Source organism: Notothenia rossii (genome assembly GCF_949606895.1).
Source record: "Notothenia rossii genome assembly, chromosome: 11".
Taxonomy (NCBI): Eukaryota; Metazoa; Chordata; class Actinopteri; order Perciformes; family Nototheniidae; genus Notothenia; species Notothenia rossii.
Window position 1 is genome coordinate 32383127 of NC_136910.1, and position 14295 is coordinate 32397421.

Below are 14295 nucleotides of genomic sequence, written 5' to 3' on the forward strand. Positions count from 1 at the left end.
TACGTTTTCAGGATATGTAATATGTAAATGTTTGCCCCTCTCATCTAATCGATAGATTTATGATCGATAGATCATTAATCATCATACTAAAATGGCTGCTCAAACAGATGTCTTAGCTTTGCTGAATAACGTTTACCATATCCTCATGTATGCACCAATACAACAATTAAGGAATACTCTGTCACACTAAAAGTTCTGCTTTCAAAATGTTCCTCAAGTAAAAGTATAAGTACTCAGATCTTGTACTTGAGTAAAAGTAGAAGTACTCAGATAATATACTTGAGTAAAAGTAGAAGTACTCAGCTCTTGTACTTGAGTAAAACTAGAAGTACTCAGGTCTTTTACTTGAGTAAAAGTAGAAGTACTAGAGTGTAGGAATACTGTGTTACAGTAAAAGTACTGCATTCAAAATGTTCCTCAAGTAAAACTAGAAAAGTATTATCATCAAAATATAGTGAAAGTAGCGACAGTAAAAGTAGTCAATGTGCAGATTGGTCCATTTCAGAATAATAGATATGATATGTTTTATAATGATTGATCATGAAAGTGTTCTCAAAGCTGGTAAAGGTGCAGCTAGTTTGAATTACTTTGTATACTGCAGGGTAGCTTGTGGATTTACTCCAGGTAGAACTAAAGTCTGATTTAACACTTGATTATATTTCACATCATTCATCCACATCTGTAAAGTAACTAAAGGTATTACATACATGTAGTGGAGTAAAAGTACACCATGTACCTCTGAACTGTAGAGGAGTGGAAGTACACAGTAGCAAAACATTGAAATAATTAAGTAAAATACAAGTAGCTCAAGATTGTACCTAAGTATAGTAGGCTACTTGAGTTTATGAACTTAGTTACTTTACACCAGTGGCTTTAAAGCTAGAAAGACTAAGCCTTGCACAGGGGCATGAAAATACATTTTTAAAATGCTCAACAGTGCTGCCAAAATTATAAATTGACTGCTACACAATTAAAATAAATTCCCCACACTTGTACCTATTTGCTGTAAAGGAAATATTCTCAGACGAGGAGATAACATACAACTATGGGGATCCTGCTTGGCCCTGGTGCTCAATAGTGAGGTTCTGTTCTCTTTAGGACATTGCTTAACTGACAGGGAAAAAGTGTTGCATTGCTCTTCATGGTACTACCACTCAGCTCAGTTAAGCAGATTTGATTTATTTCAGCAAAAAAAATGGTACTGTTAACATTATTTTCTGAATTTCACCTGATTTAATACAAAATGAGTCAATAATGTTTTAAAGTTGTGCCTGTCTTTCACTTATTTACAGGAAGTATGTGGTGGGACCGAACTTCGTACAACTCCAAACACATCAGGGGACAAGATGGTAAGTTTCAATGTATTGTTTTTCCACACATTGTTGCGTGTCGCTGACTGGTATATATTGAAGCTGTTTTACCAGGACTATCGTCTTGGTAAGGGGCTCCGTTTCCCCATACTTTGGGTCAAATTGAAACGGGTTAAATGTCATACTACACAGAAAGATAAAGGGTGTCTTGTAGGGACAGCAGTCCTTGTAAGGACAGATGATTTACAACCTGTTGACATGACTAGACATGAGATCATTGCCTTCATCCAGCATGTGCACACCTCCATAACTGTTAAACCTTTGCAGCACACAAGTCAGATCAAACCACTACCAAGGTGACAACAGTGTCTTTTTTTTGTGTTACAATTTCCGGCTCACTGTGAAGAAGCTTCTAACCCTGAGCCCGACAGAGATCCTCCGTCCTCCCCACCAACCAAAATGGCAAGTTGTACTTCATATCACAATCACTTTCTGTGTCGGGCTGTAGAGGGAAACAATACGGGCCTGTGACAGTATTGTACTTTTCTTAATGCTGTGAAAGATTAGTCAAATTCCAGAAACTGAAACATATGTGTCTCTATATTATTTAAGCCATAGTTTGTAGACTGTTATTTGCTGCACCATTAACAGATAAATGCTCAGAGTAAGAGTTAGTAGAAGTCGTATTTGGAACAGAGGAGCAGCGCTACAATGGCATTCATGAAACAAAATGAGGATGCCAACTTGTAATATGGTTAACATTACAGTCCTACTGTGCTCATCAGCTTTCTTCCTTGGATGAGATATGCTGATGGCTGCTGCACACATAGCATGCCAACAGTCAATGTGTTGGTAGATTTTTATCAATTATTGCTCTGTGATAAATTGATTTTAGGCCCTAACATGTTATATAGGGGCTAATAATGTATTTTTATTTTCATTGCTGGCTAATTAATTGAATAAAGTCGTGTTAATGTTCAGATTTGTGTCACATTGATGGAAATGAGTCAATAATGTTTTAAAGTCGTGCCTGTCTTTCACTTATTTACAGGAAGTATGTGGTGGGACCGAACTTCGTACAACTCCAAACACATCACGGGACAAGATGGTAAGTTTCAATGTATTGTTTTTCCATACATTGTTGCGTGTCGCTGACTGGTATAGATTGAAGCTGTTTTACCAGGACTATCGTCTTGGTATGGGGGCTCCGTTTCCCCATACTTTGGGTCAAATTGAAACGGGTTAAATGTCATACTACACAGAAAGATAAAGGCCGTCTGGTCACAGGGTGTCTTGTAGGGACAGCAGTCCTTGTAAGGACAGATGATGTCAACAGGAGTTAAAAATGACAACATTGAAATGTTTCTGTATAATGTCATACTACACAGAAAGATAAAGGCCGTCTGGTCACAGGGTATCTTGTAGGGACAGCAGTCCTTGTAAGGACAGATGATTTTACAACCTGTTGACATGACTAGACATTAGATCATTGTCTTCATCCAGCATGTGCACACCTCCATAACTGTTAACGATCCCATGGCATGGCCATTTCCACTGATCGATTTCGACTGATCCACTGATCCATTGTTGAGGTCTACTAGAATAGAATAGCTCCTGCCCCCCCCCCCCCCCCCTCCCAGTGTGCGCTGATGTGTGTTTAGTGTTACAATGGCGTTTGTTAGCAACCAGAAAGTGACACCAGTAATGACAAACAGATGAGAATGCTGCGTGGGGTCTGGGTCTGGTTTCAAAAACGTAACTAAAATTCAATTTGACTTGCTTTCTTCTTTGTTATATAGTGAAATGCACAGTGATTCGATGTTAAAATAATGCTCAACAAATGTTACCAGTACATTTTTCTGGATAATGAAGAAAATACAAACTTGGTGTTCCATTTTTGTTCAAAGGTGAAGGACATCTGCCTTTCCAGTAATGAAGGTTCCTTCTGTGATAAAGACTACATTCCCAAAACTGCGTCTAGCAGCGATGGATCCAGCGCTGATGAAGACTGCCCACCTGACTCTGAAGCAAATAACGATTGGGATCCTCTCATTGCCACCATCAGGGATTCAAAGCCACCCCATGGTAAGACTGTACCAACCGTCTCTACAAAGAACTGTGTTGTACAACAAGAAATGGCTGCTACTACCTCTGACACATTCCAACTTGATGAAGATTTCATCCCTGATGGAGCTTCCTGTTCTGATAAGGAACCTACCACATACAATGCTCAGAATCTTCCAAGGTTTAACACGACAGCTGTAACAGTCTCATTCTCTGAGAGGGCAATAATTAAGTGTGTTGCAAACCCCAAATAATCTTCTTGCGCCCTCAAAAATTATAACATTGAAAGGTGTGGTTGGAGGATCACCAGATGGTGGAATAACCCTGATTTTGAATCACAGCTTTCATGCGTCTTGACTGCTCTCCACCACCAGTCTGTCACATGGCTGCTGGGTGACTTTATGTCATTCCTGGTGCAACAATTCAAGCAACTCAGCTTTGATGGATGGCATGTTACCAACCATCTTCCTCAGGATCACATTCCAGAGGTTTCCCATTGGGTTCAGGTCTGGAGATTGGGGTTGCCATGACAGGGTCTGGATCTGGTGATCCTCCAAACACACCTTGATTGACTTGGCTGTGTGGCATGGAGTATCGTCCTGCTGGAAAAAAAAATCCTTTTTGTCAGAGCAGAAGGAAGCACGACTTGTTCCAGGAGAACCTTGTACGTGGTTCGATTCATTCGTCGTTCACCAATTGTCACAGTGGGTGCGGGACACTGAGGCTTGTAGGGCCTCTCCAGGTCTCTGTCTAACCATAAGATGACCACGTGTTGGACATTTGGTTGAGGATTGGTGATGATCTGGGGGGGCTTCAGCACGGCTGAATGTCTTTGTGAAGGACGACGTACAAGGTTCTCCTGGAACAAATCGTGCTTCCTTCTGCTCGGACAATAAGTCTGACAATAAAGTCACCCAGCAGCCATGTGACAGACTGGTGGAGGGCAGCCAAAACGCATGAAAGCTGTGTTTAAAAAATAATATGAACTTGTTTTCCTTGCATTATTTAAGGTCTGAAAACACTGCATCTTTTTTTGTTATTTTGACCAGTCGTAATTTTCTGCAAATAAATGCTCTAAATAATAATATTTGTATTTGAAATTTGGGAGAGATGTCGGTAGTAAATAGAATAAATAAAAAATGTAAATTTGACTTAAACACATACCTATAACTAGTACAACCAGAGAAACAGATGATTTAGCAGTGGTAGCATTTTTTTGTAGAGCTGTATGTATTTGTACATAGATACACTTTTATTTTACCTTATTTTTCAAAGCATTTCATTTTAAAATGTATTAATAATAACAAATATATTTGGTAAAAGATGTTTTAGTTTTAAGTGAAGAAATGTTGGTGATGAAAAAAGGTTCATTAAAAATGAGGTAAATGCTTAAATCCAAGCTGTTGAGTCTGTTGTCCTTTTTATTTGAAGAAATCCCATTGACTCTACAGTTTGAATCTGTGTCTAATATTCACTTTTGAGGCAAAAGATATAAATTATGTCAGTATATTCAATTCTTTAGAGGTGACACAGTGGTTAGTGCGCGCGGCCCATGAAAGTTGTCTCCGCTGCCTACTCGGTGGGTTCGAATCCCAATCCCTCCGTAGTTTACAGGCAATGTCTTATCCTCTGTCTTCCAACTTCACACTCTCTCTGGAATAATGGCACTCTGGTCAAAAACATCTTTAAAAAAAGAATTTGAAATATCTGCAAATTAAAAGTCCTTGTCAATTTTGTACATCCAACTGGTACAGAAATCCTGTAAAACAAAATATGCATTTGCAGGCCACACAATAGCAGCATCTTAGGGAGCTCATTCCTTTGTCATTGGTGAGCAGTGTTGGGCAAGTTACTTCCAAAATGTAATATATTACATATTACTTATTACTCTCTTTAGAAAGTAATAAGTTACATTACAATATTACTGTCTCTGAAATGTAATGAGTTACACTACTTTAGTTATTTTTTAGTTACTTTCACCAAAATAACCGCAAAAGAATAGCTAGGTATTTTAAATGCTAAAATGTAGTTTAGTGCAGCTCGTTATGCATCCAGTGAAGGGCAATGTGGTATAGCATAACAACTGTGTAGGCCCTTAAGGCTACTAACAACTTGTATTACACGGCATAGTTGAATACTCCATTCTGATTGTAAACTCTTAACATGTGACACGTTGTTAATACAGCAGTACAAACCGCTGTCAAGGACTATAATGAAGGTTAACATATTGTAAATCCAGGCAAATATTATTTAAACCATGCTCATGGTTTGAAATGGCAAACATTGAAAGGCAAAAGTATTATTAAAACCATGTAGCCTACTACATCATCACCTTGGTCCCATCATATACGCTGGGAAGAGAATATTTACTGTACTTGAAAACTGGTATCACATCATCATGTTAGGTTGACTTTGTGACCTGGAGAACATTTCAGATGCAACATCAGCTCGTTGATAATAAGCTTAGGATATGAGATATTTTTGTAGCGATTCGTGGTGAAGGCATCTGTGCTATTGTATGTATTATTTTTGACCCAACATTTCTACAGGCATGTCAGAATATGGTACTATTTTCACATGAATATTCTAGCCATTGTCTATTTTTATACCACAAGCTGCAAAATGACCGCCTTACCCCACTGTACAGGCGGGTAGTTGTTTAAATATACCTGGCACCTGCGGGCCGCAGAGGGGCGGCGTAGTTTCGGGCGACGAAGACTGCTGCTCCGGGGCTGGCGAGTCAGGCGGGAGTAAGTTAGTGTCCACAACGGAGGGTAACGTGATGTCCGCATCTGACCTGTTGCTACTGTCTGCAGTAGATGCAGTGTTGCTGGCGTTTAATGATGGTTGCTTTAACCATTTTTGTATAAATGATTATCCACAGATCAGATGTGTGTCACTGCTGTGGAAGCACTTTGGAAATGATGCACGCGCAACGGAGCAGGTCACGCGCACCAGACACAATTTGTTGTTTGTATTTTTCGCTACGTTCTCTTTTTATGAATGGTTGCATAACGTTCAACTTCCCCGAAGATCTCGACGCGAAGCCTGAAGGGTAAACACCAGGTTTACTAATCTACCCGCACAATTTGTCCGGTGTCGGAATGTCTCGCTTTGTTAGTACATTCTTAAAAAACAAAACACCATTTAATTTCGGGTTAAAATCTGTTGTGACTGCGTTACTGAGCATTGTAACGGGTAATATATTACCCACATTTCATTAGTAATGCGTTAAATTACTTCGTTACAGCAAAAAGTAATATATTACTGTAACTCCGTTACTTTTGTAACGCGTTACACCCAACACTGTTGGTGAGAGATGTTGGGGGCTCTTTCACCTCAGCTAAAACTGTGCAAGTGATTTAGACTGTTAACCAACAGAGAGCTGAAAAACTGTGTCCTGCTCCCTTTATTACAACCAGTCTAACATCAAGAATGCTTTTGTGTATGGTTAGAGACCTGTTAAATCTGGGTGGTTCACAAATAAGGTATTGTTCGGGTAGTGTGTGTGTAAAATGCCCAGTTATACCTGATGTCCTTATAACTAAGGTATTATTAGGTTAGTGTGTGTAGGCCTATGTATAAAATGTCCAGTTATACCCGATGTCCTTATAACTAAGGTATTGTTAGGCTAGTGTGTGCGTATAAAATGTCCAGTTAAACCAGATGTCCTTATAACTAAGGTATTGTTAGGCGTGTGTGTGTGTGCGTGTGTGTAAAAAAAAAAAATCCAGTTATACCAGATGTCCTTATAACTAAGGTATTGTTAGGCTTGTGTGTGTGTATAACATGCCCAGTTATACTAGATTTCCTCATAATTTAGGTTTGTTTAAGAATTATAACCATTATCCCTTTTGAGCTCATCATAACAATGGCCTCTGTGTTTGTGTGTGTGCATAGGTGAACTCCAAATAGTGGTGCAGGAATGAGTCCTAAAACCAGGAAGTGAGTCAGCATTTCACCACTTCCTGTTCCCTCGTCTCAGAGCCATTGGGATTTCTCTATAGGAATTAGGAAAATATCTGAAATAAGGTCTGTGGTTGAGACACATTTAAGAGACGGATCACGTTCTACGTTCTACGTTCTACGACATTAAATCCATCAGCAGTGACCCCACTGGTGATTTCTGAAGAGTTGACGTGTCGGAAAAATGATGGTTGTTACCAAGTGGCTGAATAGGACTTCAGAAGTCGTGGAGGACGTTTTACGTCATTACAACGAACACGTAAACAATCCTCTAAGTTAGTTTGCCCTGTTCTGCTTGAAAGCAAGTACCTGCTTCCTGCAAACTGTTCAAACAAACGCTTCAACTCGTTCCATTTAGAATCTGTATTTTTGAATATGGATCTTAAGTTGGCGAGACGTGGAAGCAGCGACCCTGCTGTAGTTAGTTTATAGCATAACGTTAGCATTTTGCTTCTGCAACTCAATCAACTTAATATTCACTTGTCCACTAAAAAGACAACATTTCTCAATATTTCACTTTCTTCCATGATCATTTTAGGCTGTGCAGGTTCTATCATATGTCAAGGTCTCTGTCAGAATTAAATCCTCTGTCACTTTTCAATGACAGCCGACTGGTAAAGAGATTGTCAGAAATACTTGTATTGTCCATCGCAAAACCCCTGCATATGGTTATTAAAAACAGGTGTTTGTCATCAAAGCAACAAGAAAAAAGCTGCATATCTTGATGTTCAGGTCGCTGAACACTGAGGTCTGTGAACATGAGAAAGTGGTCTGCTCTTTGTACCATTGCTCTCCTAAGTTAAATACTTTTTTCTGTTCAACATTTAAAATAAACGGAAGTATTGGGCTACTTTTTCAGTAACAAAATATTGCGCAACACATGTTTGAGGATAATGTCCAGTGAAACCATTATTTTTCCTCATGAGTACAGGTTTTCTACAATTCTGTGTGTGTTTGTATATTCTCCAGATATACCATTGTGGTCCTCATAACTCAGGGACTTGCGGTGTGTATGGGTAATGTCCAGCTAATCCAGAGGGGTTCTCATAAGTCATAATTGTGTCAGGAAACGCCCAGTCCCGCCCCCGTCCTCACAGTCCTGTAGAATTTCAGGTCTACAGATTTCTACACTCTTTTATCAAAACTGAATTCTAAATAGCCAGAAATGTAGCTGAAGTTTTTATGATCAGTTCAAGCACTCTGCTCTCTCTCTACGGCAAAGGGAAAGGTGGGTCCCCATAAGTCAATGTTTGAACTGGTACGAGGAAAAAGTCCTGACAAACCACGTGTGTGTGTGTGTGTGTGTGTGTGTGTGTGTGTGTGTGTGTGTGTGTGTGTGTGTGTGTGTGTGTGTGTGTGTGTGTGTGTGTGTGTGTGTGTGTGTGTGTGTGTGTGTGTGTGTGTGTGTGTGTGTGTGTGTGTGTGTGTGTGTGTGTGTGTGTGTGTGTGTGTGTGTGTGTGTGTGTGTGTGGCCGTGATGGATCGTTGGAGCTATGTGCAACTCAAGGCATATGCTCGAACGGGAGCTGCCTGGACGCTGCAATCACGTTGCGCGCACTATCCGTGCTGAGTGTGCTGACTTTTCCCACAATGTCCCACTGTCTGGCTACCTGCATAAAGTGAAGTGCTCGGCGCAGTTGTCGGCGAAATGTCACACCTCTGTTTTCATTTAAACAGCTCCTTATATCCGTTAGCGCAGCTTAGGGCTGAACGATCTATCGTTTTAGACCGAAAATCGCGATCTCAGACAACACGATTTTGGGATCGTCAAAGCTGCGGTTTTTCTTGGTGCATAATAATAATAATTTCGTCAATAATTTCACATGAATGCCCAAGGCTCTGTGCCAGCTACCAATCAGAAAGCTGCAGCCTGCGCGTGACCAGATGACGTGTTCTCCACCCCAATCAGTGTATAGCTCGTCATTAAATTTCAAGCATGGCAGAAGCGGGAGCAGAAGCGGAGCCGACTAAATTAATACCAAAAAGAAACAGCACGTCGGTCATTTGGCAGTATTTTGGATTTGGGGATGATGATGAACACCAGAAACAGGTGATGTGCCAAACATTTCGTGTAAAAGTGGCTACATCGGCTGGCAATACCACCAATTTACATCGCCACTTGAGAGTTCACCACCTGAACTTGTATGAGCAGTGCATGGCGAAAAAGAACCGTGAAACATCAAGCAGCAGCCATACTTCGGCAAGTCAGCCAACAATAACATCATCGTTCGCCAGTGTGACGCCTTATGAAAAAACTAGCCGAAGACACAAGGAGATTACCGCTGCCGTAACGACTTACATATCGAAGGACATGGTGTCTGTAAACACAGTGACCAAAGACGCATTTAAAAGTTTGCTACGCACAATGGATAAGAGGTATGTTCTGCCCTCCCGCACATACTTCAATCAAGTTGCCATCCCACAGCTCTACACAGAATGTAAGGCCAAAGTTCTAAATGATCTGGAAAACACGGAGTTTTATGCGTCAACTACTGATCTGTGGTCAAGCAGAACGACCGAGCCCTACATGAGTTTGACCGTGCATTTCGTCAACGCCAACTTCGAGTTGTGTAGCCGCTGCCTGCAGACAGCATACTTCCCCACTGACCATACAGGGGAGAATATTGCCATGGGGCTGAAGGAGTGCTTGGCCAACTGGGGTCTAAAAGAAGAGGCCCAGACGTGCATAACAACAGACAACGCTACAAATATGATCAAAGCAATGGAACTTAACCAATGGACCAGACTGCAGTGCTTCGGACACAGGCTGCATCTTGCAATTGGTAAGTACAAGAATGTGTGTTCGTGCGAGTGTGTATGTTTACAAAGTTACTACAAGTGTGAGAGTTCGTATTATCCTCGCAGAGGCCCTAGTCTCTGCTATATTACTCTGCCCTCAAACACAGTTGGGAGGGGGGAGGGACGAAGCGCAGAGAGGTTTGTTGTCAAGCTGTAGTTAGCTGACCAACTGTTAGCGCAATGCTACTTTAACATACTGTTTATCCTAGTGAGAAAAATGAACCCTTTCATGGGTAAACTTTAAAACCTCCCAATACTGCTTGCTTCTGTTTAATTGCGGATTGCAGAGAGATGCAAAGGCGGTCTCCCCTATTTTTGAAGCCCTTACTAATGGGTCAATGACGTTTTTGTAGTAGCAGATGTCAGGGTGGTGCAACCACAGCTGATGCCACTATATTACGAATTAAATGATTTTTTGTTTTTTAGTGGAATATCTAAAAAGCATATTCCTTGCTTGTACATTAATTACCAATTACAAATTAATTTATGGGCAATAACTTACTGTGGTAGTACTACCTGACGTCTGCTGCTAAAAAAACGTCATTGAACTTAATACAAGATGACAACAGATGTAATCAATGTTATGAATTCTGTGTTATGAGCTATCCTTATGGCTTTTCATACTGTAATACATGTAATGTTTTCCACCGGAAAATGCTGTCAAAGATGATCAAAGAATCAAACGGGCCACAGGACTTTGCAAGCAGCTGGTTGCGGTCTTCACTCACAGCTGGAAGAAGAAGAGGGCATTCAAACAGGCACAGCAAGACTTAAACCTACCTCAACAGTCACTGGTCACTGAATGTCCGACACGATGGGGCTCCCGGCAGAAAATGATTGGGAGGGTGTTGGAGCAGAGCAAGGCACTGTGCCAGGTTCTGTCTGAAGACAGGAAGACGCGGCACCTGATCCCCACTTGGCAAGACATAGATGTACTTGAATCTGTAAACAAAGCCCTCGGTCCTCTTCAGGAGTTCACAGACGCCCTCTCAGGTGAGGACTACGTAAGCGTGTCATACCTGAAGCCAGTGCTCCATCTCCTCAGAACAGCAACGCTTGCTGAAACTGACCAGGACACGAATCTCACCAAGGAGATCAAATCAAGAGCTCTCCACTACATTGAAGAGAAATACAGCGACCCAGTGACACAGGAGCTCTTGGACATCACATCCTTCCTTGATCCAAGATTCAAGACAAGCTACATAAGCGAAGAGAATGTCCCATACATCAAAGACAGAGTGAAGATGGAAATGGAACAGGTGGCACAAAAGGTAAGCTGTCCTTTTTCTTTGTTGTTTCAAAATAAAACAAAAAGTAGTATTTTTAGTTTTTTTTAACTATACTCTACTGACATTTTAAACTTTTAGACAAAATGCCTCGTTGGTCTTAATCACAACTGATAGCAAAACATTGATGCCTCTTATTACTGTGTGTTGTAGGAGCAGAGGGCTTGTGTCACAACCCATACCATGCCCCTGAGTGCAGAAGAAGAACCACCATCCACCTCTACAAAACGAAAGCGGTCACTGGGCAGCTTTTTTAAGACCAAGGTGGTCCCTGCTTCCTCTACTGTGCAGTTGAAGGATACCATTAAAGCAGAACTGGACAACTACCTCATAACTCCTACCATTGATGGAGAGCAAGATCCACTGGCCTGGTGGAGAGTGCACAATGTCAACTTCCCATGGCTTAGCAAGTTGGCTCGTAAGTACCTTTGCATACCAGCAACGAGTGCACCATCAGAGAGACTGTTCAGTGCCAGTGGCAATATTGTCACATGTCAGCGTGCATGTCTGAAGCCAGCAAAGGTTGACATGTTGGTTTTCTTGGCCAAAAATCTCTGAAGGGATGAAGGGGAAGATTTATTGATTTTTGTTGTTGTTCTTCTGCACTTTGCCCTGAAATCTCTTATCGGCACCTTACCCTGACATGTCTTTGTTCCATTAAAAAAGATGTTCACTCTTTTTTACTTATCTTTTGTATACAGACTAGATGTAAAATAATTTAACCAGTTTGACATCTTTTCTTGATGAGGAAAATGTAGGGTAATTTAAACTTTTTAAATTATTATGATTATTATTATTATTTATTTTTACTACCTTTACATTTCACTTCCTCTTGCCACTTTATTTGAAGAAGAAGCACAGGTTTCTGAATACACGGGTTGAATATCTGTAACTGCTGCTGATGTTGATGTTCATAAGCTAGCTCCTTTGAGCCATTTTGCACTACTTTTAAGGTAAGACTTCTTTTTTTGCTCCACTTTGTTGTTATAATTTATCATTTGTATGTAGCCTACGTTATTTTACAAAAGTGCAATTATTTTTGATGCTGCTGAGCCATTGATCTTTTTAATGCTTGATATTTTGTTAATAAACAGTCTTGCATTTGAAATCTGTTGCCAGCCGTTTTCATTCTTGCATTATCTTAATGAAATTCATTGTTTTAATTAATTTACACTGAAACTTGATTTAAAGAAAAAAAATCGTGGTTGAAATCGAAACCGCAATCTCTGCCAGAAAAATCGCAATTTCAATTTTTTCTTAAAATCGTTCAGCCCTAGCGCAGCTAGCTAGCACCAGATGCTAACAACAACAACAACAATACATGTAAGGTCTCTCTCTCGCGCCACAAATACACACACCCTCCCGGTCCTCCCGATGGCCAGTCGGTGCCTGCCGGTGAGCGTGGAAGTGTGGTCTGCCGCAAGCGGACGGCAGGAGCGGGGCTGTCAGCATCAGCTTGTAGATGGTATTTTAAACTCGATGCGCTCTGAAACTACAGGGCGGCCTAGGACAAAAAATACACATGCGTTAATCGCGTTAAAATAATTAGTGGCGTTAATTTTTTTTGGCGTTATTAACACGTTAACTTGACAGCCCTAATTAAAATGCAATAAAAAAAGGTGTGTTCAACAAATGTATGCTCTAGAGTGGATTTGCTTCACATTCACACGATCGGGAAGCTGTCGATTTATTAAAAAGAACATTGTTCTTGTGTAATTGAAAAGTAATTTGTTGATGGTCCCTAAGTGAAAGCCTCGTTTCGTGGAGAAGATCTCTCACTCGTAATACAGCCAGCAGCAGGGGAAACTGACGCTGCTGGCGGGTCCGCGAATGTCTGTCGAATATCCAACCTAAAACTAACTTCACCGCGGTCTGCAGGTTTAGGAGGAAACAGCTCCCTTCGAACCGAGCTGTGGACACGCCCTCTCCGTCAGCAGAGAGACACGGGACCGGGGAAGCTGTGCTGACTCAGCGTCTGCCCGGCTCTCTGTACCGACTGCTGCTCCCCGTTTACCGTCAGCCTAACCACATTCCTCCGTATGTACTGCAGAGTAAATGAGCCAAGCTGCCCAGGGACCATCTGCAAATTGCACACTCTAGTGTTTAATGTGATCAGCTGGAAATGCATCATCACAAAGCTGAAAGCAGGCTGCTGAGAACTCAAGACTGTATAGCAGGGGTGCAAAGCAACTCAGTACATTTACATAAGTAGTCTATTGTACTTAAGTACACATTTGAATCACTTGTACTTTACCCAAGTATTTTCATTTTATACTACTTTATATTTCTACTCCACTACATTTTATTTACAGATAGTTTATAAATGCATATGTTCATACACAACACTTGAAACTAGAAATGTAGTATGTTCACAGTGTGGTAGTATTACTTTTACTCAAGCAAAGAATACGAACACTTTTTCCACCACTGCTGCGTACAGGTACGTGGTTCTGACAGGACAGCAACCAAGCTACAATCATGATTTTATATGATGTATACAGCAGTAAAATGCAACAAACACATTAATGCAATAGCAGGCTACAAACATATGCATACAGTCCCCTCCAAAACTATTGGAACAGCGAGGCCAACTGCTGCTTATTTTTGCTGTACACTGAAAACAATTAGGTTTGACATCAAAAGATGAATGAGACAAAAGGTCAGTATTGCAGCTTTTAACTCCAGGTATTTACATATAGATCTGTTAAACAACTGAGAAGAAAGCATCTTTTGTTTAAACCCACCCATTTTTTAATTGAGCAAAAGTATTAGAACATGTTACTGACAGGTGTTTTTTGTTGCCCAGGTGTGTCCTGCTACATTGATTATTCAAACAATAAATAGCACTGCATGTCTGCTCTCAGTTTGAG

At 40.8% G+C, this 14295-nt stretch overlaps 2 protein-coding genes across 5 annotated transcripts in view; both read left to right on the forward strand.

Annotated features, from left to right (window-relative positions):
- The window catches only part of LOC307025778 (uncharacterized protein), a 30225-nt gene extending 25452 nt beyond the window's left edge, over nucleotides 1-4773 (forward strand). For 3 of the 4 annotated variants that reach the window (XM_079660647.1, XM_079660648.1, XM_079660649.1), the window contains exons 3-6: nucleotides 1293-1349; nucleotides 1717-1776; nucleotides 2366-2418; nucleotides 3218-4773. In XM_079660647.1, the coding sequence (XP_079516773.1) occupies nucleotides 1293-1349; nucleotides 1717-1776; nucleotides 2366-2418; nucleotides 3218-3628 (581 nt within the window). In that variant the 3' untranslated portion in view covers nucleotides 3629-4773. The remainder of the gene's footprint in view (nucleotides 1-1292; nucleotides 1350-1716; nucleotides 1777-2365; nucleotides 2419-3217) is intronic. The other variant, XM_079660650.1, reaches the window with a different exon arrangement.
- Nucleotides 4774-10742: 5969 nt separating this feature from the next.
- Nucleotides 10743-12458, forward strand: LOC307025681 (E3 SUMO-protein ligase ZBED1-like). Its single transcript, XM_079660521.1, has 2 exons — nucleotides 10743-11410; nucleotides 11579-12458. The coding sequence occupies exons 1-2, from the start codon at nucleotides 10973-10975 to the stop codon at nucleotides 11981-11983; spliced, it is 843 nt and encodes a 280-aa protein (XP_079516647.1). The 5' UTR covers nucleotides 10743-10972; the 3' UTR covers nucleotides 11984-12458.
- The last annotated feature ends 1837 nt before the right edge of the window (nucleotides 12459-14295 follow it).